Here is a 27,083-nt window from a genome sequence, read left to right on the forward strand (position 1 = left end):
TTTTTTTGTTGTTGTTTGTTGGTTTGTTTGTTTTTTGAGACCGAGTCTCGCACTGTCACCCGGGCTGGAGCGCAGTGGCGAGATCTCGGCTCACTGTAACCTCCGCCTCCCAGGTTCAAGCAATTCTCCTGCCTCAGCCTCCCAAGTAGCTGGGATTACAGGCGCCTGCCACCATGCCCGGCTAATTGTTTGTATTTTTAGTAGAGACGGGGTTTCACTTTGTTGACCAGGCTGGTCGCAAACTTCTGACCTCATCATCCGCCTGCCTTGGCCTCCCAAAGTGCTGGGATTACAAGCGTAAGCCACCTTGCCCAGCACTCCAACCTTTGTTATCAGCAAGGTCTTTATGACTTGTATTTTGTGCTGACCTCCTATCTCATCCTGTGATTTAGTATGCCCTAACCATCTGGGAATGCAGCCCAGTAGGTTTCAGCCTCATTTTACCCAGATCCTGTTTATGATGGACTTGCTCTGATTCACACACCTCTGACACAATCATAGCTCACTGCAACCTTGACTTCCCGGGCTCAGGTGATTCCCTCACCTCGGCCTCCTGAGTAACTGGGACTACAGGCACCGTACCACCACGTCTGGCTAATTTTTTGTAGTTTTAGTAGTGATGGAGTTTTGCCAGGTTGTCCAGACTGGTCTCAAACTCCTAGGCTCAATTTATCCACCCACCTCCACCTCCCAAAGTGCTGGGATTACAGGTATGAGCCACGGCACCTGGCTAATAAGACCTTATCTGCAGAAAACCCTAAATATTCCACACACAAAAAAATGTTAGAGCTAATAAATGAATTCAGCAAAGCAGCAGGATACAAAGCCAATGCACAAAAATCAGTTAAATTTCTATGCATTAACAATACACAATCAAAAAAGAAGATAAAACGTCCACTTACAATAATATCAAAAAGGCCAGGTGCGTTGGCTCATGCCTGTAATCCCAGCTCTTTGGAAGTCTGAGGATGAGAGGATCACTTGAGCCCAGGAGTTGAGGCTGTAGTGAGCTATAATCGTGTCACTACACTCCAGCCGGGGCAAGAGTAAGATCCTGCTTCAAAACAAAAAACAAACAACAACAACAAAACCATGTAAATGGACAGCAATAAATAAATACATTAATTTAATTAAATAAAACAATAAAAAACCAAAAAAACAGTAACATCATAAAAGGTGCTCAAGGTGTTACCAATTAAACTGAAAGTTCCAGCTGGGTTTGCAGTTCACACATGTAATCCCAGTGCTTTGGGAGACCAAGGCAGGAGGATCCCTTGAGGCCAGCAGTTCAAGACCAGCCCAGTTAATATAGCGAGGCCCTGTCTCTAAATAAAACAATTAAAAAGAAAAAAACAAAAAACCTGGAAGTTCCCTTCACCCCAACTCCACTTCCACCCCCAGCTTGCGGGCACATCTTTCCTTTCTCTCTTCCAGTCCATATTTCATAGTTGCCCTTCAAGTCCCATATTAGAAATAGCAGACAGCCGCCGGGCGCGGTGGCTCACGCTTGTAATCCCAGCACTTTGGGAGGCCGAGGCGGGCGGATCACGAGGTCAGGAGATCGAGACCACGGTGAAACCCTGTCTCTACTAAAAATACAAAAAATTAGCCAGGCGTGGTGGCGGGCGCCTGTAGTCCCAGCTACTCGGAGAGGCTGAGGCAGGAGAATGGCGGGAACCCGGGAGGCGGAGCTTGCAGTGAGCCGAGATCGCGCCACTGCACTCCAGCCTGGGTGACAGAGCAAGACTCCGTCTCAAAAAAAAAAAAAAAAAAAAAAGAAATAGCAGACAGCCCAAATCCCACGGTGTTTCTTTGCATCGTCTTCCTGTACCGCGTGTTTAAATGTCACAGCGCCTCACACACAGTGCTTTGACAGGCCATTTGCCATCTGTTGGTCTCACTGGATTGTAATCTCCGCATGGCCATGGCTGGATTTTATAAAACGTCGCTGTCCTGGTGCTTGGCAAAGCGCAGGCAGGAAGGCATTCAGAGCCTGTTCACGGAGGGCAGCGGGCAGCGTGGAGAGTGGTAGGCTGCCTGGGTCTGCCTTTCTCAGGCTGGTTCATACCTAAAGGACATTTAAGGGGCCCAGCCGGGCCATCCAAACCCTGGTCGTATGAACTGAAGCCTCCTCAAGGGAGATACACAAAAAAATGCACAAAACAACACGGCCTAGTGGGGAAGGACCTGGACTTACATGAGAAGGTGCGGGGCAGCCTTTCCCAGCCTCAATTTTCCTCTTCTTACAGAGGTGGAGGCTCATAGAATGAGGTCCATGACATCCCAGCTTAGAAGAAACTTTTGCAGAATGAATCAGGAGCCAGGTCTGCGCTCCCCAGGCCAGAGCTGGCCTCCTGTCGCGGCTCTGTGCACGGTACGGCCACTTTGTGGTCCTGCGTTTCGCCTCTAGACCGGGCGGGAGCTGTGACTCGCCCAGGTGTCCTGGACACGAGCAGCTGGGCGCCGCTGCGGAGGGAGAGAAGCGCCGCGCGGGTCCCGGGCCCAGCGCTGCGCCCAGTCCTGAGGCGCCCTCCTGCGGCCGCTGCTCGGCGACCTCCCGGCCCTGCGGCCCCGCCCCCGCGGTGACGTCACCGCATTCCGGCTCCGCTCCTCCCGCCGCGGCGCCCGCACCGCAGTGACAGCCAGCCGGGCCCGGTGGCGGAGAGGAAGTGCGGTCCGCGCCAAGCCCGTCCCCGCCGACGCCGGCTCCCCGCGGCTCGGGTGACAGCGTCGCGGCCGCCGGACGCAGCGCGGGGCAGGCGCAGGTAGAGCCGAGCGCAGCGGAGGCTCCGGCGGAGGCGCGGGGAAAATGGCTGATGACTTTGGCTTCTTCTCGTCGTCGGAGAGCGGGGCCCCGGAGGCGGCGGAGGAGGACCCGGCGGCCGCCTTCCTGGCCCAGCAGGAGAGCGAGATTGCAGGCATAGAGAACGACGAGGGCTTCGGGGCACCTGCCGGCAGCCATGCGGCCCCCGCGCAGCCGGGCCCCACGAGTCGGGGTGAGTCAGCGCGGGGCCTGGAGCGGGGCTCAGGGCGCGCACCCGGGGGACCCCGGCCGGGGCCCAGCGAGCGGCACAGGGAAGAGAGCCTGCTCTAGGCCAGCCGGGGCAGGAGCTGGGGGACGTGGGGAAGAATCTTCTTGGAGATCTCCATGTAGGACTTCCGAGCTGGGGATGAGGCCTCGCCTGGGGCTGTGGATCTGGTGACTCCCGGGACAGGAATTCGGTCATGACATTTCATCCCCAGGCCAGCTTCCCCGCTGCCTGGCTCTGGAATCCAACCCCAGCTCAGTTTTGAGAGTCCCTCCTGAGCCTCCTAATAGCCTGGGTGTCCCAGGCTCCCAGCTAAGTGTGCAGGTGTGGGCAGAACACAGCCCTCCTGGCCCCTCAGGCTTAGCTCTCTCCTGCAGCTGGGAAAAAAGAGGACCCTGAGTGCTCCAGGAACTCACTAACCTTCCTCGGTGACCACCTGCCATTCGGCAGTCGCTGGGCTAAGCGCCTTGGTTACATTTAATCACTTCATACACGTGATTGAACCCATTTCAGAGATGGTAAAACTGAGGCTTAAGGGGGTATGCTATTGAGATAACTAGTAAGTGGCAGATCAAGAATTTAAACCTGTTTCTTTTTCTTTTATATATATTTTTTTCTTTTCCTTTTTTTGAGATGGGGTCTCGCCATGTTGCCCAGGCTGGTCTTGAGCTCCTGGGCTCAAGCAATCCTCCCACCTCTGCCTCCTAAAGTGTTGGGATTACAGGTGTGAGTCACCACACCTGGCCGTGAATTTAAACCCGTTTCTGTCAGACTCGAAGCCCTCTGCACCTGACCACACTGCCTTCCAAGTGTCTGGCTCTGAGTTAGACACCGGAGTGTGGGCCGCAAAGAGACATCAGTCAGATGCAGTAGGGCCCTTCAGGGTTTTTGTAGTTGTCGACTTAATGGTTTTCCAAAGGTGGTCCGGGGCTATTATGATTTACTGTGATTGGCTTCAGACCTCAGAGTTCAGGGCCTAGTCCCTGTGAGATCATCTTTATCAACGATGTTTCTGCCCTAGTTCTGGCTAGCAAGAATGATTTTGCAAAATATTTAGTAAAAAAGTAGATATCACCTTCATGGGTGTATCCAAAACAGGTTTTACTTCCTGTTAATGTCATTTTGGAGAGGTTTATGGGCCTGTTGTAATAAGTGCTGACGTATATACATATAGACATATTTTGGTTAATGATGTTTACAAGGCTCTTCACAGCTATGTTTGTATTCATTCAACGTTTGCTGAGCACCTACTGTGTGCCAGGACACTGGGGATACAGAAATGAATAAGATAGTTCCTGTGGCTGAGGAGTTTGAAGCAACTCTGTATCTCCTTGATATGAGAAATGTAACCAGGCTTTTGTAACATGCAAGAAACTGGTGGCCCAGAGAATCTGAGTATCTTGCCCAGAGTCACACAGCCAGGAATGACCCATCTAGGACTTGATCCCACGCCTCCCAACTCTGGGCTCCATGCTCTTTCAAATGCTGTGGAGCCTGGGCAGCACGGTGAAACCCCATCTCTACAAAACATACAAAAATTAGCCAGGCATGGTGGCATGTAGCTGTAGTTGTAGTTCCAGCTACTGGGGAAGGCTGAGGCAGGAGCATAGCTTGAGCCCGGGAGGTGTAGGTAGGTCGCAGTGTGCTGTGATCATGCCACTGTACTCCAGGCTGGGCAGCAGAGTGAGACCCTGTCTCAAAAAAAAAAAAAAAAAAAAAAATCTATAGCAGTCACCTCCCTGGGAGGAGATAGGATGTGGGGTGAGAAGCACGGGGTCTTTTGCCACCTGTCTGAGACAGCAATGGAGGGCTTCTGAAGTGGAAGCTTCCAGCACCTCAGCACAGAATCTGCCCTGTCCCAGGGAATTCCTAGGAAATGCCTGCCCCAGTTAATGCACCAGTATTCATTGGACCACACCTCTGTGAGACCACCCTTTTCCTCAATCTGGCTCACTGGGGCCTGTTGGGAGAGGGGTGCAGGGAAGAGGAGGGAGGCCTTGTGGGGAGGTCCTACTGAGGGGAGCCATTGTCAGAACCTCAGGAGAGAGAAGATGGGATTCAGGCTGAGGGCAGCCAGATGCCTGAGGGAGCTGAGCAGGTTGTGGCCTCTCCCAGGATGGTGGGGCTCCAGGGGCTTACAGCCTGGATGGCAAGTTCTGTCGTTGGCAGGAGTGGGGCACAAATTGGCCTCAGACCCGAGGTGACAGGGAGAGAAACAACGACACGCTTGCTTCTTCCACGGAGGTGCCGGGGACACAGCCTTCTGAGGGTCTCCCAGGCGCATACCTGCTGACTCTGCAAAGGCTCAGCTGCCCTCCTTAGTCGGGTTGGGGAGCAGGGAGGTGTTGAGGGATGGCGGCTCACTGGGTGGCCAGATGGGCTAGAATTGATCTGACCTTCTCAGCCTACGCAGTGCTGAACAGGTAATCTTCCCCTGATGAGGGATGTGTGCCAGGAGCCTGAATGGGGCAGAGAAAAAGTGCCCTGGCCTGCTGAGAGCTGGGCAAAAGCTGGCTTAGCAGCAGCCGCCAGTCAGTACCTCTGAGGCACCTTCTCTTAGATGTCAGGGTCCTCAGATTAGCAGTCTCTGTGCTGACACTGGGCTCAGTTGCCCCTGGGGAAAGAGGTATCTGGTGTAGGTCTGTGCTGGAGCCACAGGGAGCCCCTCCTCTCTGGCTGGATCTGTGGCCCTGGGTGATCTGGATGATGGACACTTTGTTTCCATTCATCAGCCTTGGGTAGGTTTCCATTTTCACACCCAGTTTTCTGAGCACCAGGCCTGGCTCTGACTTGCCTGTCAGTTCTGGGCAAGCCCATTTCCCCCGCTGGGCCTCAGTAAGCTCACAGGAATGTTCTGGACCCTCTCTGCCCTTGTTCCAAAATGGGTCAGGCAGCTGAGGGAAGCAAACACCCAGGGGTTTATCCCCGGGACGTGTCTCTGCCTCAGTCCTGTTCTGCCGGCCTGTGAGTGTGGACTCCGGTGATAGATGTGCAGTGGGCGGGTGGAGAGCACTGTGGGAACAGGTACTTGGAATGCCGCGTGGGTGTGTGTGGACTCCTAAGGAGGCCGAAACTGCATGTCCAGAGGAACACTCTCGAGGCTGAGGCAGAGAGACTTTCGGAAGGTCAGGGTAGACCCCGGGCAGCTGCGTGCAGATGTGGGGTCTGAGACTGGGGTTGGTCAGGGTGGAGTGGGGTGGTGCAACTTCTCGAGAAGGCCAAGTGTACAGACCAGCATCACAGGGAATAGACCCTGGTAACGTGAGGCCGTGCTAGAAGAGACACCCCAGCAGAAGAAGCCCCGTTGCAGAAGATGCTGCCACTGAAATGCTACTGGTCCCACTGTGATTTAGGGGCCAGGACACCCATGCAGGAGAAGCCTTATCTGAAGGAACGGGAGTGACAGCTGACAGAGTTGGTTGGAATCAATCACTGTTTGACTCTGAAAGCAAAGTCAATTATGATTTATGTCACCAGGGATTATTTCCATGGGATTAAGTACCCTTCCCTTGAGTCCCCAGGCCAAACACACTGTCACTGCTCACAGCCCTCTCTGGCTGGTGAAGGGCTATTTGTCCATCTGCCTAATAACCTCATGTGGCCTGCATGGCTTTTTGCTAGGAGGCACAGCAGTTTCTGAGAGCCTTGCAGATAACAGCAGGCCTCAAAAGAACAATTCAACTTCCATTTAGCCAATAGTTACTTCTCACCCGTTCCGTGCTGGAGCCCTGAGGAGCTGAATAGGACACAGAGCCTGGTAAGGGGGTACACATGGCCCCTGGGGGTCATGAGTAATTGCACAAGAGGGCGCGGGATACTGTATGATATCCTGGGATACCCCGGATAGTGAGAACTTCCATAAGTGCCTAGGGAAGTAAAGGAAGCAGAGGAGGGCTTCCCAGAGGAGGTGACTTATGAGCTGGACCTTGGAGAATAAATGGAGCCAAAAAGCATTAAGTGCGTCCGGCACACCTTTGCCTGCGGGCCTCCAGTGGTGATTACAGGCCTGCCACCAACTTGGTAATTTTTTTTGTTTCTGTGTTAGCCAGGATGGTCTCGATCTCCTGACCTCGTGATCTGCCCACCTCAGCCTCCCAAAGTGCTGGGATTACAGGCATGAGCCACCACGCCCGGCCCAAAAAAGTGTTCTTTAGAGAGGGAAGCAGGAAGAAAGCTTGGGGATGAGGGTGGTGTGTTTGGGGAAGGAGGAAACCAGAATTTAGGGTTTGTGGGACGGGCTGGTGGGAAGTGAGTCAGGAATGGGCAGGGCCAGATTGTAGAGATCCTCGTGTTCAGGGTTAGATGTGTTCATCTGGCGAATATTTATTGAGTCCCTGTTATGTGCCGGGGCTGTTGCAGGTGGGCCTCATCATGGATGAAACCAAGTCCACACCCTCATGGAGGGTCTGTTCGTTGGGGGAAGACAGATAATAAACACATACACAAATAAACATAGCAGGCTGTAGTAAGTGCGCTTAATACTGCTGGAGGAATAGGAAGGGGTACGCAAGGGGTGGATGGGGGTGTGGTCAGGGAGGCCTTTAATTAGGCAGCATTTGAGCAGAAGCTGAAGGGAGTGAGGGAGCAGCCTTCCAGGCAGAGGGAACAGCACCTGCAAAGTCCTCAAGGCAGGAGCAGGCGCTATAGGCCACTGTGGTCCATGGGAAGTGGATTTCTTTGGAGTTTGTTTTCATGACATTTTGAGTCAGAGGAGAGGCACAGGTAAGTGCATGTTTTACAGACTGTCAGCCCTGGCAATTGGTTTGAAAGAGGGATGGGAGAGGCTGGAGTCAAGGGGGCCTGTGAATGGGCAAAAGCCATGCATTCGTTGTCTTTCTTTCACGCATTTATTTACTTGTTTATTCAACAAATAATTATTGAGCACCTGCAAAGTCACAAGTGCATGCAAGTCTCTGGGAAAGACACAGGAGAAGAGAAAGAGACACAGTTATGTCTTCCCAGGTGTTTGCCGCTAGCAGGCAAAGCAGTTGTGCAGGTGCAAGGTGCTGAGGTCCTGGGCTGGGGCTGAGCTGCGGGAGAGAGTGGAGGGCAACTGTGAATGTCACTGTTGTAGCAGAAGCCCCAGGAATTTGTGACTGATCAAATGTCAAGGAAAGGGACAGGGAGGAGTCACTGCTGAGGGCAAAGTTAGTTCCTTCTGGGAGGGGCACAAAGAGAAAAAAATATGCCAGGTGCTTCTGGTGGGAACTGCAACTCCTGCTCCCCCAGGAGGAGCGGTTGCTCAAGGCACCTCAGGGACAGGCAGAGACGCGTAGGCCCCTCTCTTCCTTATCCAGTATAGCCCCTGCCCTGAGCTGACAGCAGCTCAGCCTACTCACCAGGCACAGGCTTCACAGGTAATCTGGCCATTCCCAGCCATGACCAGGGGTCAGCGATTTCAGGTAGGTAAGGAGCTATTACTGGCTGGGTGATTTTGAGCAATCGCATGGCCTCTCTGAGCCTCAGCTTGAGTATCTGTAAAATGGGTTGACAACAATTTCATTGCAGGGCTGTGGTAAAAATAAAATGTACTAATGGCTGTGAGAGGCTTTATAAACAGGGATGGGATTGAGCCTAAGTTATATATATATATCCATTATGTCTGTTTGCATATGGCTCAATATATACATGGGTGTACACAGAGTTTGGGTTGAGGGGCTAATGTAGGACCATTTCCTGCTTGCTATAAGCTAAACAGTGAGTAATGCTATCTCCTTGTTCTCTTTCCAGCTGGTTCTGAGGACATGGGGACCACAGTTAATGGAGATGTGTTTCAGGTAAGTAGGGCTCTGTCTCAGCAGTGGTGAGGACCCACAGCCTTGGTCTCAGTAACTTAAAGCCTCATTGTTGTAGGCTTACAGCTCCAGGTTCTCCTGTTCATTATGTCTGATGCATTGGGGTGGGAACATAGAGAAAGGTTTTTGGCATGTTTTTTTGTCATGTAGAGGGCAGGGAAGAAGAATAAGGACCACTAGAGATCGAGATTGATGGGGAGCAGCCTCAGGTTGCCCATGGTGATGTCTGGTTTTGCTAGGGAAAGGTCAAGTGGTCCACAGTGGCATGAGATGAAGGCAGCGCAAGGCCCTCCCTGACCATGCACCACTGACGGGAGGCAGAACCCAGGCCATCTCCACACACAGGGTGGGCCATTTGATCCAGAGATTCCACTTCCAGAATTTTCCCAAAGGAAATAATTGGACAAGGCCACCCAGATTCTTTGCAGGATTATTTATAATGGCAGATAAATTGGAGACAACTTAAGTGTCCAGCATCAGGCGACTGAATAGATAGATTAGAAAACCAGGCTGTTGTTAAAAAGGGCAATCAGGGCTGGGCGCGGTGGCTCACGCTTGTAATCCCCGCACTTTGGGAGGCCGAGGCGGGCGGATCACGAGGTCAGGAGATCGAGACCACGGTGACCCCGTCTCTACTAAAAATACAAAAAATTAGCCGGGCGTGGTGGCGGGCGCCTGTAGTCCCAGCTACTCGGAGAGGCTGAGGCAGGAGAATGGCGTGAACCCGGGAGGCGGAGCTTGCAGTGAGCCGAGATTGCGCCACTGCACTCCAGCCTGGGTGACAGAGCGAGACTCCGTCTCAAAAAAAATAAATAAAAATTAAAAAATAAATAAATAAAAATAAAAAGGGCAATCAGGGCCGGGCGGAGTGGCTCACGCCTGTAATCCTAGCACTTTGGAAGGCTGAGGTGGGTGGATCACATGAGGTCAGAGTTCAAGACCAGCCTAGCCAACATAGTGAAACCCCGTCTTTACTAAAAATACAGAAAATTAGCCGGTCATGGTGGCAGGTGCCTGTAATTCCAGCTACTCGGGAGGCTGAGGCAGGAGAATCATTTGAACTCAGAAGGTGGAGGTTGCAGTGAGCTGAGATTGTGCCATTGCTCTCCAGCCGGGGAGATAAGAGTGAAACTCTGTCTCAAAAAGAAAAAAAGGCAATCAGATCTTCCTGTATTGACACGAAAAGATGTCCACAATACATTAAGTGGAAAAAGCAGCAGAATAATATACACAATATGGTCCTTTTTTTTTTTTTTTTAATTTTAAAAATATGTTTGGGCTGGGCGCGGTGGCTCATGCCTGTAACCCTAGCACTTTGGGAGGCCAAGGTAGGTGAATCATGAGGTTGGAAGATTGAGACCATCCTGGCTAACACGGTGAAACCCCATCTCTACTAAAAATACAAAATTAGCTGGGTGTGGTGGCACATGCCTATAATCCTAGCTGCTTGGGAGGCTGAGGCGGGAGAATAGCTTGAACCCGGGAGGTGGAGGTTGTGGTGAGCCGAGATCACGCCACTGCGCTCCAGCCTGGGGAACAAGAGCAAAACTCTATCTCAAAAAATAAATAAATAAATAAAAGTTTGCACTACGTGTCTGAAAGGATGTGTACCAGCTGTTAACAATGGTTAGCCCCAAGGGTGGGGTGGGATGGGGATAAGAAAAGGGCATTCACTTTCACTGGGTTGTTTACAAATTCTTTAAGTGGTTTTATACTACAAAAAAGGAGGAAAACCCAGCCGGTTACAGTGGCTTACGCCTGTAATCCCAGATTTTGGGAGGCTGAAGTGGGAAGATCATGTGAGTCCAGGAGTTTGAGACCCAACTGGGCAACATAGTAAGACCCCATTTCTGCAAAAAATGAAAAATTAGCTGGGGCAATAGTGTGTGCCTATAGTCCCAGCTACTCAGTAGTCTGAGGTGGGAGGATTACAGCTTGAGCTGGGGAGGTCCAGGCTGCAGTGACTACGATTACACTACTACACTTAGCCTGGGTGAGTCTTTTTTTTTTTTTTCCCCGTGACGGAATTTTGCTCTTATTGCCCAGGCTGGAGTGCAGTGGCACGATCTCGGCTCCCTGCAACCTCCGCCTCCTGAGTTCAAGTGATTCTCCTGCCTCAGCCTCCTGAGTAGCTGGGATTACAGGTACCTGCCACCACGCCTAGCTAATTTTTTGTATTTTTAGTAGAGACGGCATTTCATCATGTTGGCCAGGCTGGTCTTGAACTCCTGACCTTCAAGTGATCCACCCACCTCAAGCTCCCAAAGTGCTGGGATTACAGGCATGAGCCACTGTGCCCGGCATGACAGTCTTAAAAAAAAAAAAGGAAAACCCTAGTAGGTGTATTTCTAGTTAAGACTGCTTCTGTCCGCACCCACCTAACTCTCTTCCCTTTGCATACACACAAATCCATTTTAGTACTTTGAGGGAACTCAGACCACAGAGGCATGCAATAGTCCTCTCCTCGGCCCCGCAACCAGATTCCTGGTGGGGCTAAACCTCCCCTCAGAGCCCTCATTCTCACTCAGACTGGGCCAAAGACCCTTGATCCTGGGGACTTTGGCTGTGGGATCTTCTGAGCCCCGCCCTGGAGGAGCTGGCTTCTTAAATCCTCTGCGGGAGTAAACAATACTTATTTTCTTACGTAAGAGGGATGGGCTGGTACCTTATGCAGGGAAACTGGCCAAGTCCTGTTTCTGGAAAATTACTCAACTATCAGCAAGCTGGAAAAGTCGATCTCTAGGACTTCAGCAGCTTCATGTCTAGTTGGGCCCGAGGGAGTCAAAGAATGAGGATTTGCTTCTGTGCAGCTTGGTAGATCATTGCGACTTAGGCTGCCCAGGCTCTGGGCACATTCAGAAGGACTTTGCTTGACTCTACAGTTCTGTGTCCTAAAGTGGACCTGGAGCTGGAGATACGCTTGGAACCACAGAAGTGTATAGAACATGGCCGGGCGCAGTGGCTCACGCCTGTAATCCCAGCACTGGGAGGCTGAGTTGGGTAGATCACTTGAGGTCAGGAGTTCAAGCCCAGCCTGGCCAACATGGAGAAACCCTGTCTCTACTAAAAATACAAAAATGGGCTAGGCAGGGTGGCGGGTGCCTGTAATCCCAGCTACTCAGGAGGCTGAGGCAGGAGAACTGCTTGAACCTGGAGGCAGAGGTTGCAGTGAGCTGAGATCGCACACTGCACTCCAGCCTGGACGACAGAGCGAGACTTTGTTTCAAAAAAGAAAGTACCTAGAACACTCTGAGCAGGATCATTTACCTTTCCTTAAGATTCGCATCACGAAGCTCAGAGAGGTGAAGTGGTGAATGCAAAGTCACCCAGGAAATCAGCCACTTCTGGAGTGCACCCCATTTGACTGACTTGGGGTGTGCCCTGGGTGAATCTGGGTGATTCACCTGGTGCACCCAGGTCACTCACTTGGGGTGAGCCCTGGGTAAATCTGAGGAGCCGTGGGCCTCTTTTCCAATCTCAGTGAGAACTCTTACTCTCACTGTTACTAAGAATCACAGCAGGTGTGTTTATTTGTAAATCATATCACATCAGTGCCATCCTAGAATCCTTACAGGCAGGGCAAGGCCACAGATGAGCTTAATCACTCAGAAGCTTAGTGGCAAAGCCCCAGCTTGCCTACATCTCCTGACCTCTGACCCGGTGTGCTTTGCATTAGCACTCTGTTGCTGGAACTGGCTGGCCACAGCACCTGGGTCACAGGTGGAGAGCCCCGGCTCTTTAGGACTGAGCATAACAGGTCTGGCCTGCACCTGCAGGGGGAGGAGAAACCTTGGCCTGTGCACACCCAACACTTTCAAGTATCCTGGACAGAGCTTTTGTGCTTCCTTTCTTACTCTTTTCTGCAGCCTGTGCACCACTAGTGGGTCCAGCTACAAACCCAGTTGCCAATACAGCCTAAGGGCGAGCCTGCCCACAACTATTCCAGTTCCATTTGGCACAGCCAGGGGCAGGGACAGAAGGGCCCTGCAGGACTCCGCCTCCCCACCTTTGCACAGATCCTCTCTCCTTTCCCCTAATACTCCCATCATCCTCCTTTGAGCTACTTAGAGGAATCAGCAGCTCAGCTTAGCTTAGATTTAGCTGATCATCCCAAAGAAGGATGTGGCTCATCCTGTTGGCCATCCCTGGAGTCGCAGCACGCGCCTGGCTGGTGTGGGTCCACAGAGGCTCTCATGGATGGGCCCACCAGAGGGGTCCCTCAGGAGAGGGATTCTAGGGAGCTAGACTGAGACAAGCCTGGCCCTGACTGTCGCCTCCTGCTTTCTGGTCCTGGCCATTCCTGCCCCTTTCTCTCTCCAGAGCTTGGGGGGGGGGGGTGGTCAGAACACTGCTCTAGCCGCTGGTGAGCTCTCCTGGTTGCCAACCCTCCTGGCCGTGACTGATCTCCCCACTGAGATGCTCAGGTGATTAAAGGAGAGCCCAGTTGTGGCCCCTGACACTGTCACTGGCAAGGGTGGGGACAGGGGCAGGAAAATAAGTTCTGAGCAGCCCGGAAATAATGAGTGGTGACTGCTTCTCGGGGCTTTGCCTGCTGGCAGCACCACTGTGCTCTCCTGGTCATGGTGCACGGGGGGCCAGCAGGTGTGGGGCCCTGCCACACTGGAACAGCGGGCCGCAGCAGCCATGCTGCCCCTCACACGCACACGCCCTCTGTGGCTGCAGAGTGTTGCCACAGCATCTCGTGAGCCTCACTTCCCACCGGCAGTAGGATGTTGCCACTCATTTAACAGGTTTGAAAGCCAAGCTGTCCAGGGAAGGGACTTCTCAAAGGTCGCGAGTCCAGTGAGCGGCAGAAGGGGGATGTAAAGCCCAGCCCCTCTGATGGAGTGTCCAGCACTCGTCCCGTGCCCTCCACACCCCTGTGTACCCAGCTACTTGTTTATTCACTTGGTTTATACGTTTGGTCGTTTATTCATTTGGTCAGTGCACATTCTTTTATGGCCACACACCTGCTAGGGCAGTGAATAAACGGATATGGAGACAAATCCACTAGGTAGTTTGTCTCCAAAGAGCTCTCTTTTTTTTCTTTTTCTTTTTCTTTTTTTTTGAGAGACAGGGTCTCGCTCTGTGGTTGAGACTGGAGTGCAGTGGTGTGATCATGGCTCACTGCAGCCTTGACTCTTGGGCTTAAGTGATCCTCCTCCCTCAGCCTCCTGAGTAGCTGGGACTACAGGGAGGGCCACCATGCCTGGCTAATTGTTTAATTTTTTATGGAGATGTGGTCTCACTATATCGGCCAGGCTGGTCTCGAGCTCCTGGGCTCAAGCAATCCTCCTGTGCAGCCTCCCAAAGTGCTGGGATTACAAGTGTGACCCGCTGTGCCTGGTCCCAAACTCGCTTCTGATAGAAGACAGGGACCTGGAAAGAAGTGAATGGGAGCCCAGGAAGGTGAGGGCTTGGCTCTGGGGAAGCATTAGGAGCTGACAGATTGAGTTCTTCTCTGTGTGGGCACCAGCCAAGCGCTTTGCGTGCATGATCTCCCTGAGTCCCCCCAACTCCCTGTGATGCCGGTTGGCATTATTCCTGTTTATACAGGAGGTTTAACGACTCGCTCGAGTTGTGCAGCTAGTAAGAGGTAAAACTTGAATCCAGGATCAGGCGCCAGAGCCTGCACTAAAGTTAGGGAACGCAACTGTGAGGGGACGCTGGCAGGAGGTTCCGAGGCTGCCCAGGGGGATGTGGGTGGCCTTGGCCAAGGGAAGAGCATCTGCAAAGCCACAGAGGGTCGGTCACTCAGTCCGGGGTTCACCCGAGCCTGGGACCTGCTGCACGAAGGGACGTGCCAGGAGAGGCCAAAGGTTTCGGGTGAGCCCTGCGTAGCCCCCACTAGAGTGCATCAGTGGGCCTTGCAGCTGGTGGCAAGTGGCGGAGATGTGGGCCCAGTTTGGCCAGCCTTGGCACCTTGGCCCTGGGGCAGGACACCGTGGAGGCTGAGTTTCCTTAAGGCTGTTCCCACACCCAGACTGCAGGCTGCAGCGGAGGTTTAGATGGAGTCAGAAGACCTGGACTTCACTTTCTGCTTTTTCCCAGCTGGCTGGCTGTGAGCTAGTCACTTAACTGCGCTGAGCCTGGTTTCTCATTTGGAAAATGAGAATTAGAGGCTCCGCTCCGCTGCCCCAGAGGTCTGTGGAAAAAAGTGCTCTGCAGCTCCGGACGCTTCTCACAAATTCCTGACCCAGCCCCTAGGTGAGCTGAGGGTGGTGTGTGGGAGTGTGTCCCAGAGGAAGGCGGGCCATGAGACCTGGGGGCAACCGGAGCTGGGGACCCAGTCTCTAGTCTTCTCTTGAGAGGGAGACAAGCAGGCACACAAACCAGGCCTCACAGAAGTGACTTTGGGCCCTATTAGCTACTATGTGGTGAGTCACACCCAGCAATTCAGTTTGAATCCTGGTTCTGCCACTTCCTGGCTGGATGACCTTGGCTCTTTGGAGATAGAGTTTTCCTACCTGTGAAACAAAAAGAATAAAACTTGGCTGGGCGTGGTGGCTCATGCCTGTAATCCCAGCACTTTGGGAGGCTGAGGCAGGCGGATCACTTGAGGCCAGGAGTTTGAGACCAGCCTGGCCAACATGATGAAACCCTGTCTCTACTAAAAATAAAAAATTAGCCGGCGTGGTGGTGCCCACCTGTAATCCCAGCTACTCGGGAGGCTGAGGCAGGAGAATCACTTGAGTCCAGGAGGCGGAGGTTTCAGTGAGCAGAGATCACGTCACTGCACTCCAGCCTGGACAACAGAGCGAGACTCTGTCTCAAAACAAACAAAAAAAGAAACAGGCCGGGCACCGTGGCTCATGCCTGCAATCCCAGCTCTTTGGGAGGCTGAGGCGGGTGGATCACAAGGTCAGGAGTTCAAGACCAGCCTGGACAAGATGGTGAAGCCCCGTCTCTACTAAAAATACAAAAATTAACCGGGCGTGGTCGTGGGCGCCTGTAATCTCAGCTACACGGGAGGCTGAGGCAGAGAACTGCTTGAACCCGGGAGGTGGAGGTTGCAGTGGGCCGAGATCACGTCACTGCACTCCAGCCTGGGCGACAGTGCGAGACTCCACCACAAAAAAAAAAAAAAAAAAAAAATCAGGGCAGGCTTTATGGAGATGGCGGGCCCTGAAGGATACAGATGAAAAGAGACTCCTGCCCAGGGCCCCTCTCCACTCCTCTCCTCCCATATCTGGTGGCATCTGTGTATCCATTTCCCAAAGGCTCCGAGCCCACGTGATTCTTACACGTGCTGGCTCTTGGCCTGAAATGCCCTTCCCCATCTCTCCCCACTGTACTCTGTCCCCAGGCAAGAATGGTGCCCTCCCTTCCCCGCTCTCTTTATCTGACCTGTGTTCCAGCAAGGTTCACATTTCCCCAGCCATGGTTCTCATTTGTGAGGGACTCCCTGTCCCAAATTCCCAGAAGATGTCTGCTCATCCCTGTCCCCAAGCCTGAACATCTATGAATTCACTCAGTATCTTGAAAGGCTCCTGCAGCCAGGCCCTCCCAGTGCTGGGTGCTGTTTGGAAACAGGCAGCCTCTGCCCTCATGGCGGGGAGGGAAGGGGAAGGACACAGACAATAAACAGGTAAACAAGCCAAGGCCTCAATCAGGAGGCAGGGGAAGCCCTAGGAAGCTGTAGACCCTCGATTCTAGGGGAAGAATGTTCCACACAGAGCCTCTGAGGGGATACAAGATGAGCTTGCATGAAGGCCAGTGTGGCAAGAGTGCACGGATAGAGGACAGAAATCAGAGGCCCAGGGAGAGACCAGATCACTTGAATTTTGTTCTAGCCATAATAGGGAGCCTTCAGATATTTTATTTTATTTTTATTTATTTATTTTTTGAGACAGAGTCTCGCTCTGTTGCCCAGACTGGAGTGCAGTGGCATGATCTCGGCTCACTGCAACCTCCATCTCCCGGGTTCAAGCAATTCTCCTGCCTCAGCCTCCTGAGTAGCTGGGATTACAGGCGCCCACCACCACACGTGGCTAATTTTTGTATTTTAGTAGAGACGGGGTTTTACCACGTTGCCTAGGGTAGTCTCGAACTCCTGAGCTCAGGCAATCTGCCTGCCTCAGCCTCCCAAAGTGCTAGGATTATAGGTGCGAGCCACCGTGCCCGGCTGCCTTTGGATGTTTTAAAGTGTGACATGATAAATCAGATTTAGGCTCCGAACAGGTCATTCGGGCATTTTGTGGAGATGGGGCTGCAGGAAGCAGAGACCAGCAGAGGTCCAGGCCAGGGCGGTGAGGGCTGGAGGGAGAGTTTTAGAGATTGCGATGACAGGCCCTGCTGATGACTTGCATGGGGGATGGGAAGGAAGGAGAAATAAGGACAAACAGGAGGCTGGGGCCTCAGCACCCTCGGGAACTTGTTCAGTGTCCCTAGGCTTTCATTTTAACATCTGGAACAAAAATCCAAGAAAGCAAAGGAGGTTTTGTGAAAATGCTGTGCAACACAAGGCGAGTGAATGAGTGATGATTGCGGGAGGCAGCCCCCACTGCCCCTTCTGATAGACCTAAAGGCTGAGGTCTCGATGCCTGTGGATGTCACCCTAAAGACAACGCTCAGATATTACCCTCTCTTCCCTTCCTCCTCCCCCACAAGGGCATTGTGGTGCCTTTTTCTCAGACGGAGGGTGGGGCAAGTTTGGAGAATGAAAAGTGAAGTGACGTTCGGGATTCCTGTTAAACACCCACATGGGCTGGCACGGAGAAAGGGCTCAGTACATGTTTGCTCAAGGAGTGGGGATTGGGTGGTGGTCAGATGGATGCCTTCATTGTATTTTTATTTTTATTTCCAACTTCTCTGACCTCTCAGGTCATTTCAGACAGAGGCAAGTGCTGGGAAGAAAATAAAATAGGGCACCTGGATAAACCCATATACACAAAGTAATAGTGCAGTTGTCTGCAGATGGAAGGCTTTGTAGGTTTGGGCAGTGGTGCTGGGAGAAGTCCCTGGTAGCCTGGCCTTATAGTAGCGTTGTTCCCAGAAAGGAGCAGCAGTGAACTTGTGTTCTCTGGATAAGGGCCCCAGAAGGGTCCACTGGGATGTTGGGAGAGAGTCTCTGAATTGAAATGCAGTGCTGTGCTGGAGAGGAGTAAGGGCGGCGCCCAGCTACCCCGATGATCCCAGGAGCCAGGCTGTACCCCTGTCCTTGCCTGCCCTTCCCTCACTCCCCAGGCAGCTAGAGACCATAGCCCTGATGTTCCTTCTATATGTTCCCTCTCCCAGAGCTCCTCCTTGAACCAGGTGCCTGCTGGCTCCAGGGTCTTTGCTCATTCAGCCACTGCTTACTGAGCACCTGCCAGGCACTGAGGATAGGTGGGCGCCATAGGACAGAGAGTGTGCCACACAATCCTGTGTGGAGGAGATGCCAAACAACGCAGGCAGTCATGGCAGTTTTGATAAGTGCTTGAAGGAGGAGGAGGGAGGGGAGACTATTGCAGGCCAGAAGTGCAAAGGCGGGGCGGCTGGAGTGGGATGCCTGCAGACAGGAATGCGGAGGGCGTGGGTGCCAGAGCGGGTGTGGCTGGACCTGGATTGGAAAGGCTTTGCCAGACCAGAGGGTGCCACACCCTTGTGAGCAGAGCTCACAGTGCTCAGCGCTTTGGGTCCCCGGCTCTGGCAAGGGGTGGGGAGACATGAGCAGAGCCCCTGCCTGGGAGTCAGGGACCTGGACTCTAGCCCTGGCTCTGCCACTATGTTGTGCCATGTCTCTGGGTCTCAGTTTCCTCCCCTGTAAAATGAGAATGAATAATAATAGTAGTAATTCTAGCTACTATTCACTGAGCCATCACTGCACACCAAGCACTCTTCTAAATGTCTCACAAATATTATAGCATTAAATCACAACAGCTCTTAGAGGTGTTCTTAATATTATTCCTTTTTTTTTTTTCTTTTGAGATAGAGTCTCACTTTTATTGCCTAGGCTGGAGTGCAATGGTGTGATCATGGCTCACTGTAACCTCCCCCGCCCCGCCCCGGATTCAAGTGATTCTTGTGCCTCAGCCTCCTGAGTAGCTGGGACTACAGGCGCGGGCCACCACGCCCAGCTAATTTTGTGTTTTTAGTAGCGATGGGGTTTTACCATGTTGGTCAGGCTGGTCTGGAACACCTGACCTCATGTGATGCACCCGTCTTGGCCTCCCAAAGTGCTGGGATTACAGGTGTGAGCCACCGTGCCCCGTCTATTCCCATTTTTCTTTCCTTTTTTTTTTTTGAGACCAGGTCTCACTCTGTGGCCCAGGCTGGAGTGCAGTGGTGCGATCTCTGCTCACTGCAACCTTCGCCTCCCAGGCTCAAGCTATTCTCCCAGGTCCCAGCCTCCTAAGCAGCCACCACGCCCGGCTAATTTTTTGTATTTTTAGTAGAGACGGGATTTCGCCATGTTGGCCAGGCTGGTCTCGAACTCCTGCCCTCAAGTGATCTGCCCGCCTCGGCCTCCCAAAGTGCTGGAATTACAGGCGTGAGCCACCATGCCTGGCCTTTTTTTCCATAATTAAAAAAAATTTTTTTGAAAATAGTGATAGGGTCAGCCGGGCACAGTGGCTCAAGCCTGTAATCCCAGCACTTTGGGAGGCCGAGGCAGGCGTATCACGAGGTCAGGAGTTCGAGACCATCCTGGCCAACATGGTGAAACCCCGTCTCTACTAAAAATACAAAAAAATTAGCCAGGCGTGGTGGTGGGCGCCTGTGGTCCCAGCTACTCAGGAGGCTGAGGCAGGAGAATGGCGTGAACCCGGGAGGCGGAGCTTACAGTGAGCCGAGATCGCGCCACTGCACTCCAGCCTGGGTGACAGAGCGAGACTCCGTCTCAAAAAAAAAAAAAAAAGAAAATAGTGACAGGGTCTTGCTGTGTTGCCCAGGCTGGTGTTAAACTCCTGGCCTTAAGCGATCCTCCTGCCTTGGCCTCCCAAAGTGCTGCGATTATAGGCATGAGCTACCATGCCCAGCCCCATTTTTCAAATGAGAAAACAAAAGTCAGGCAAGTTAAGCAATTTCTCCTAGGCCTTACAAACATTTCATAGTATCAGAGGTGGCATCTGAACCGAGGCAGCCAGGCCGCAGAGTCCAAGTTCTTCCCCAGGGTGTGATCTGAGCTATGATCACGCTGCATATCTCAGGGATGCTTCTCCACTCAACAAACATCTACTGAGCATCTGCGGGGCCAGGCACTGTGCTGGGCTCTGGGGACATAGCAGTGAAAAGGACAGAGATGACATTCTGATGGCAGAGACAGACAAACACATTATAAAGTAAGGTCCTTTTGGGCTGGGCACGGTGGCTCAAGCCTGTAATTCCAGCACTTTGGGAGGCTGAGGTGGGTGGATCACCTGAGGTCGGGAGTTCGAGATCAGCCCGACCAACATGGAGAAACCCCGTCTCTACTAAAACTACAAAAAATTAGCCGGGCGTTGTGACGGGCGCCTGTAATCCCAGCTACTCAGGAGGCTGAGGTAGGAGAATCACTTGAACCTGGGAGGCAGAGGTTGCGGTGAACCAACATTGCGCCATTGCACTCCAGCCTGGGAAACAGAGGGACACTCCATCTCAAAAACAAAAACCAAAAAACAAAAAAAGGTAAAGTGAGGTCTTTTTGGACTAAGTGTTAGGAGTTAATACAACCACAAAAGAGAGTGATTTTAATGACAGTAACACGAGGGACTCACTGTGCCAAGCAGTATTTTTATTTTTTATTTTTATTTATTTATTTTTTGAGGCAGTTTTGCTCTTGTTGCCCAGGCTGGAGTGTGATGGCGCGATCTCGGCTCACTGCAACCTCTGCCTCCCGGGTTCAAGTGATTCTCCTGCCTCAGCCTCCCGAGTAGCTGGGGTTACAGGCATGCGCCACCACGCCTGGCTATTTTTTTGTATTTTTAGTAGAGTTGGGGTTTCTCCATGTTGGTCAGGCTGGTCTCGAACTCCCAACCTCAGGTGATTCGCCCGCCTTGGCCTCCCAAAGTGTTGGGATTATAGGCATGAGCCACTGCGCCCGACGTTCTTTATAATTTTTAACTCATTTCATCCTTATGTCTTCCCATGGGAGTGCATACTGTTATTTAGCCCATTTTATGACAAAGAAAGTGGCTGGCACACGCTTTCTTGAGTCTCCTGCTTCGGGGGTATCAAAAGCTTTGACTGGGCCGGAGGCAATGATTAGGCACAGAGAGGGTGAGTAACTTGCCCGCAGTCACACAGGTGGTGGAGTGTTGCTGGCAGAGGGAACAGCAAGTGCAAAGATAGGTGTAGTCACTGGAGACGGTGGGTATGAAAGTTGTTTGAGGCTGAGTTATCCAGACATGAGCAGGTCCCCAGCAGGGGCAGCAGAGACAGCGGGGCAGGTGTGCTGGCTGGATAGACTGCTGTGTGTTTGTGTTCTAGGAGGCCAACGGTCCTGCCGATGGCTATGCAGCCATTGCCCAGGCTGACAGGCTGACCCAGGAGCCTGAGAGCATCCGCAAGTGGCGAGAGGAGCAGAGGAAACGGCTGCAAGAGCTGGGTGAGGGCGGGGCTGAGGCGGGGTTGGCTGGGTGGGCTGTGTGTGGGGTGGAGTGTGTGGGGAGTCCTCGGAGTGCATGGGACCCTGCATGCCTTAATGTGGGACTGGGCTGGTGCGGCCCTGAGGCTGCCTGGCAGGGGCCAGCGGAAGAGCGCGGCCGGGCCTGTGCATCCCAGCTGGAAAGCAGCCACTCATTCTGTGGGGTCCTAGATGCTGCATCTAAGGTGACAGAACAGGAATGGCGGGAGAAGGCCAAGAAGGACCTGGAGGAGTGGAACCAGCGCCAGAGTGAACAAGTAGAGAAGAACAAGATCAACAACCGGTGAGAGGGCTGTAGGGACATGAGGGGGCCACGGGGACATGAGGGGCCATGGGGACATGAAGGGGTGGGGATATGAGGGAGCTGTGGGGACATGAGGGGGCTGTGGGGACATGAGGGAGCTGTGGGGACATCAGGGGGCCGTGGGGACATGAGACGGGCTGTGGGGACATGAGAGGATGGGGACATGAGGGAGCTGTGGGGACATGAGAGGGTGGGGACATGAGGGAGCTGTGGGGACATGTGTGGGGACATGAGAGGGTGGGGACATGAGGGAGCTGTGGGGACATGCGAGGGGCTGTGGGGACATGAGGGGGCCGTGGGGACACGACTGAACACTGCCCAGTGCTCCCTGCCTTTGAGGCTGTGCCCTTCACAGTACAAGGTCTTCCAGGAAGGGAAAGGCCTGTTCTGGGAAAAGCTACCCTTCTGTGTAGGGAACTGCTGCATGCCAGGCTCTGGGGTAGGCACTGAGGAGATGGAGATAAGGAGGACCCAGTCTTATGTCCTCAAAGGGCGCAGAGAAGAAAAACACACATGTTCAACTGAGCTCGAATACAGTAGGGCCCTCTGCACGAAGGCCATGGAAGCAAGGAAACAGGTCAGGGAGAGACCTCTGTGTCTTGGGACTTGGGCTTTGGAAGATGACTAGGAGGTCATCAGGGAAAAAAGGGCAGGGGATAGTGGGGTGCATTCTAGTCCTGGGTACGAAAGAAAAAAATGTGATGTATTAGGCACCAGGGAGTGGTGGGAGCGAAGGCAGGAACCTGTGGACTCACACTGTAAGGGCCTTGGCTGATGAGTTGGGCAGTGACATGGGCGGTGGGGAGCCACTGAAGGTGTTTGAACAGGAGTAACATGATCAGGGATGAATTTTAGAGAAGGCGCTGGGGCCAGGGTGAAGGTCCCCATTCTCCTGTTTGGGGCTGTGGGTCGTTGCTGAGCCTTCCAGAACTACGCTTCCTAACACTTCTCCCACTGGAGGTACTAATGCTGTCTCTCTCTCTCTCTAACCTTCTGCCTGCCTGTCTGTCTTGCCATCTGTCTTCCCCCACCTAACCCCTTCCCTCAATCTTTCCCTCAAGGATCGCTGACAAAGCATTCTACCAGCAGCCAGATGCTGATATCATCGGCTACGTGTACGTGTCTCTTTTGCTTCTCTGTTGGGGGAGCTAGAGAGCAAATGGCCACCACAGTTTCTTGAGGTTCCTGCTTGTGGGATATAACTGAGTGTGGCTGGGCTCGGAGCAATGGTCAGAGCAGGAGGCAAATGCCCTGGTGGGTGCAGGCACCAACCACCTGCCTCCCTCCAGCGAATTGGAGGCTGCTTGGCTAAATCAGAGCCCTGCAGGATAAAGGCAGAGAAAGGAATGTGCTTGCCACTCATTTCCATGTGGGAGGGGCAAATGGCAAAGCACCCCAGCTCCCTCCCTCTGAGATGTCTCTTGGTGGGTGTGTGGGGTGAAGGGTTTTTTTTTTTTTTTTTTTGAGATGGAGTTTTGCTCTTGCCGTTCAGGCTGGAGTGCAGTAGTGTGATCTCGGCTCACTGCAACCTCCACCTCCTGGGTTCAAGCGATTCTCCTGCCTCAGCCTCCCGAGTAGCTGGGATTACAGGCACATGCCACCACGCCCAGCTAACTTTTGTATTTTTAGTAGAGATGGGGTTTCACCGTGTCGGCCAGGCTGGTCTTGAACTCCCGACCTCAGGTGATCCACCCACCTCAGCCTCCCAAAGTGCTGGGATTACAGGCATGAGCCACCACGCCCAGCTGAAGGGGTCTTTTATTGAACAAAACAGACACTGAGCATGGGATGCTGGAGGCATGTAAAGGACAAGAGCTGCTCCTTTGAGCGTGCATCTCTTCCTCCTGCCCCGGTGCACTGACTTTGGCCATCAGCCCCTGCCCAGACCACCACAGGCCCCCTCACATGTTTCAGGTTTGGGGTCTACTTGGTGTGATGAGTAATCAAGACGAGCGTTGGCAAACAGGTTTTATCTCATGCCAACCTCAGTTAATTGGCAGAGACATCCTGGAGGGTGGCAGTGGGGATTCTGGAGCTGAAGAGAAGGTACTTGCTGTTCTTCACTCTAGGTGTGCCCTTGCAGCCCGTGATGTGTCAAGGCTAAGCCTCCTCTCAGGGCACAGAGCACACCAGAGCCTTCGTCTGCTTCCTTCCACTCTCCCTCATTTAGTACTCTTTGGCACTCGCCTTATGCCAGATTGGTAAGACACCCACAGGCCGCCCCCACCGTGCTCATGGTCTGGAGTGTGTTGTGATAAGGGCTTCGTGGAAGGACACTGAGCTCTGGAAGCCACTCTCTGCCTGGGAGCCTGGGCAGGCTTCAGAGATGCAAGACCTTCAGCTGACCTTAAAGTGTGAGAAGGAGTTTGCTGGATAGGGAGGGTGGGAAGAGAAGGTGGGAGGAGCAGCTGGGGCCAAGGCATCCGGAGAGAAAAGGCCCAGCTGGCTGCAGTGGCTGAAGCTCTACAGGCCCGCCTGGTGGGGATGGGTGGGGATGGGTGGGAGCCGAGGCTGGGAGGTGGTTGGCTTGGGGCTGGCTGCAAAGCTCCAGTTGTGCCAAGGCTGAGCTCAGACTTGATCCAGAAGGCAGTGGGGAGCCATGGGAGGCTTCCAGCAAAGGATGGGGTGTCAGATGGGCGTGGGTGCCGTGAAATCCCACAGGGGGCTCGATGCTTCTGTTGAGCCTGAGGAAATGGCCCAGAGAGCACCCAGGAGAGCCCTGAAGACAGAGTACAGGCCAGGGCTTCTCAATCTGTTGTTTTTTTTAAGATGGAGTCTTGCTCTGTCGCCCAGGCTGGAGTGCAGTGGCATGATCTCAGCTCACTGCAGCCTCTGCCTCCTGGGTTCAAGCAATTCTCCTGCCTCAGCCTCCCAAGTAGCTGGGACTACAGGCACCCACCACCACGCCCGGCTAATTTTTTTGTATTTTTTAGTAGAGACGGGGTTTCACCATGTTAGCCAGGATGATCTCGATCTCCTGACCTCGTGATCCGCCCACCTCGGCCTCCCAAAGTGCTGGGATTACAGGCGTCAGCCACCACACCCGGCCACACCCAGCTAATTTTTTGTATTTTTAGTAGAGATGGGGTTTCACCATGTTGGCCAGGCAGGTCTTGAACTCCTGACCTCAAGTGATCCACCCGCCTCTGCCTCCCAAAGTATAGGGATTACAGGAGTGAGCCACGGCGCCCAGGCTCAAACTTTCACATGCCTATGAATTACCGGGGGGTCTGGTGAAAACCCTGATTCTGATTCAGCAGGACTGTGGGGAGGCCCAAGGGTCTGCATTTCTGACAAGCTCTGTCGTCATGCTGATGCCATTGGACCATGGACACTTTGAGCTGCAAGGACAGAGGGGAGCCTCTGGACCCTGAAGGGACACAGCTCCTAGGATAGCTCCCCTCATCCCCACTTGCCACCCAGCTCCATGCAGCACCTTCCTTTTTCCCAGGCCTGTCTACTACCTCATTGACTTCTCAGTCCGGTGAAACAGTTGGAGGGGCAGAGCTATGCCCCTTATCTTACAGGCTAGGAAATGAGCATACAGCCAGCATCCCTAGAGAGGGGCCAGGCCACGTGATCCGGGGTCAGCTCTTCCATGGAGAGCTCCTGCCGTCAGTCGTGTCTGGCATCGGCAGAACTGGTCCTGCTTGAGATGGTGAGGGGACCTCCAGGGACTTTGAGCGACCCTCGCTGGTCAAACAGGACATAGACCCAGCTCTCCTCACCTAAGAATCCCTTATTGTCTTTCTCTTAGTGAGTCCCACGTGTAGATTTTGTCCTTTACTAGACTGTATTTACTTGTTTCCCCACTGTCCCTTAGTCGGTGGCTTCTGTAACTGTCAACCAGAACTTCTGATGAAGGACCGCCAGTTTTCATCCTAACTTGACTCCCACCAAAAGCAGACTGCAGTGGAGCATTCATGCCCCAGCTGTGGCTCCATAGACACAATGCTGGTTCTGGGCTACAAAGGGCTCTGTAGTGAAATATGCTTGGGATGTGGTGGATTCCATCACATACCCACTTTGGAGGGTCACGATGCACACAGCACATTAAAGGCTTTGAAAGTCTTGCTGTAAAGATCCTCTTTAGCTGGGTTTTCCGTAGGTATTTGACCACAGTCTTTCTGGAGAATGCTCACACAGAACATTCAGGAATGCTGAACTAGGTGCTTCTGTTAGGTGGTTAGTCAGTGTCCTACTTCTGCCAAGTTTTTGGAAATGGTGAAATAGCATTAGGTCCTCCTAGGACCTCCAAGGGTCTTTAGGTGTCAGGAACCCCAGGTTGGGAACTCCTGATGGGGAGGTAATGAACAGAGAGTGCCTCGGCTGGGAAGACCTTTCTGAGGAGGTAAGGCCCGCACTGAGACCTGAATGATAAGAAGCAGTAAGCCAGGAGCAGGTCTGGGAGAAGTGTGTTCCAGGAAGAGGCGATAGCAAGTGCCAAGGTCCTGAGGCAGGACCAAGCTAGGCTTCCCCTTGCGCCAAGGCTGCCATCCTCTGAAGGCAGGGGGGCACAAGGCTGGAGAGGACAGAGTGCCCCAGAGTAGGCTGGGCACAGCAGCCTTGCTCAAGGGAAAGGCTGGGGGAAAGCAGACTGCTAGAAAACCCTGTCCTATTTCCACCTGCAGGGCATCCGAGGAGGCTTTCGTGAAGGAATCCAAGGAGGAGACCCCAGGCACAGAGTGGGAGAAGGTGGCCCAGCTATGTGACTTCAACCCCAAGAGCAGCAAGCAGTGCAAAGATGTGTCCCGCCTGCGCTCGGTGCTCATGTCCCTGAAGCAGACGCCACTGTCCCGCTAGGTGCCTGCTAGGTGCATGGCCACAGAGCATGGGCCGGGCCTGGGCACAGGAGCAGCAGCTGCTTTGGTCGGGGTGGAGACTCGCAGCAGCTGCTACTCACAGCCTATTCCACTCCTCCCCATCTCCAGGCGCCGGGAGCGGGGGACCCTCACCCCTCTCACGCCTCACTCCCTCCTGGACCTATGGTCCAGCCCCTCACGCCTCCTCTCAGTCTACTCAATTGTGACTGTCCCTCCTGATGTATTTTTTTTCTTGGCTTAAAGGGTGTGTTGTTAACTCTTTTTACACTTATTTATTACCATTCTCATTTCTCTGGAAGCCACAACTGGTGTCAGGGCTCAGTTTGTGCTTAGAACTTTCCCAGCTTCATGGCCTTGAGAGAAGGGAGAATGTTCCCCCATCTCCCAGCCAAGTGGGAGCCCCAAGCTCTCTCTGTCTGTTGCCTCCACCTCCAGGAGGAAAGACAGCTTCCCGCAGAATGCTTTTGTAACCTCGATCCTTTAACACGTCTGTGAGGTAAATTCTGTTACTCTCATCATATAGCCAAGGACACCAAGGTTCCCAGAGGGGAAGTGGCTTGTAGTGGGAGGGAAAAGCAAGACCAGAGG

The 27,083-nt window shown here is 53.1% G+C and overlaps 1 protein-coding gene across 2 annotated transcripts; it reads left to right on the top strand.

Annotated features, from left to right (window-relative positions):
* Positions 1–2,599: 2,599 nt before the first annotated feature.
* On the top strand, positions 2,600–26,751 carry CLTB (clathrin light chain B). Of its 2 annotated transcripts, XM_032158778.2 has the most exons (6): positions 2,600–2,996; positions 8,760–8,806; positions 21,212–21,329; positions 21,540–21,651; positions 22,734–22,787; positions 26,304–26,751. In XM_032158778.2, exons 1-6 carry the CDS (start codon positions 2,810–2,812, stop codon positions 26,473–26,475), a joined length of 690 nt encoding a protein of 229 aa, XP_032014669.1. In that variant the 5' UTR covers positions 2,600–2,809; the 3' UTR covers positions 26,476–26,751. The 2 variants fall into 2 exon arrangements, with proteins under 2 accessions (XP_032014669.1, XP_032014670.1); XM_032158779.2 differs by lacking the exon at positions 22,734–22,787.
* Positions 26,752–27,083: the final 332 nt, after the last annotated feature.

This window comes from Hylobates moloch, unplaced genomic scaffold (genome assembly GCF_009828535.3).
Source record: "Hylobates moloch isolate HMO894 unplaced genomic scaffold, HMol_V3 SCAFFOLD_6, whole genome shotgun sequence".
Classification (NCBI taxonomy): domain Eukaryota; kingdom Metazoa; phylum Chordata; class Mammalia; order Primates; family Hylobatidae; genus Hylobates; species Hylobates moloch.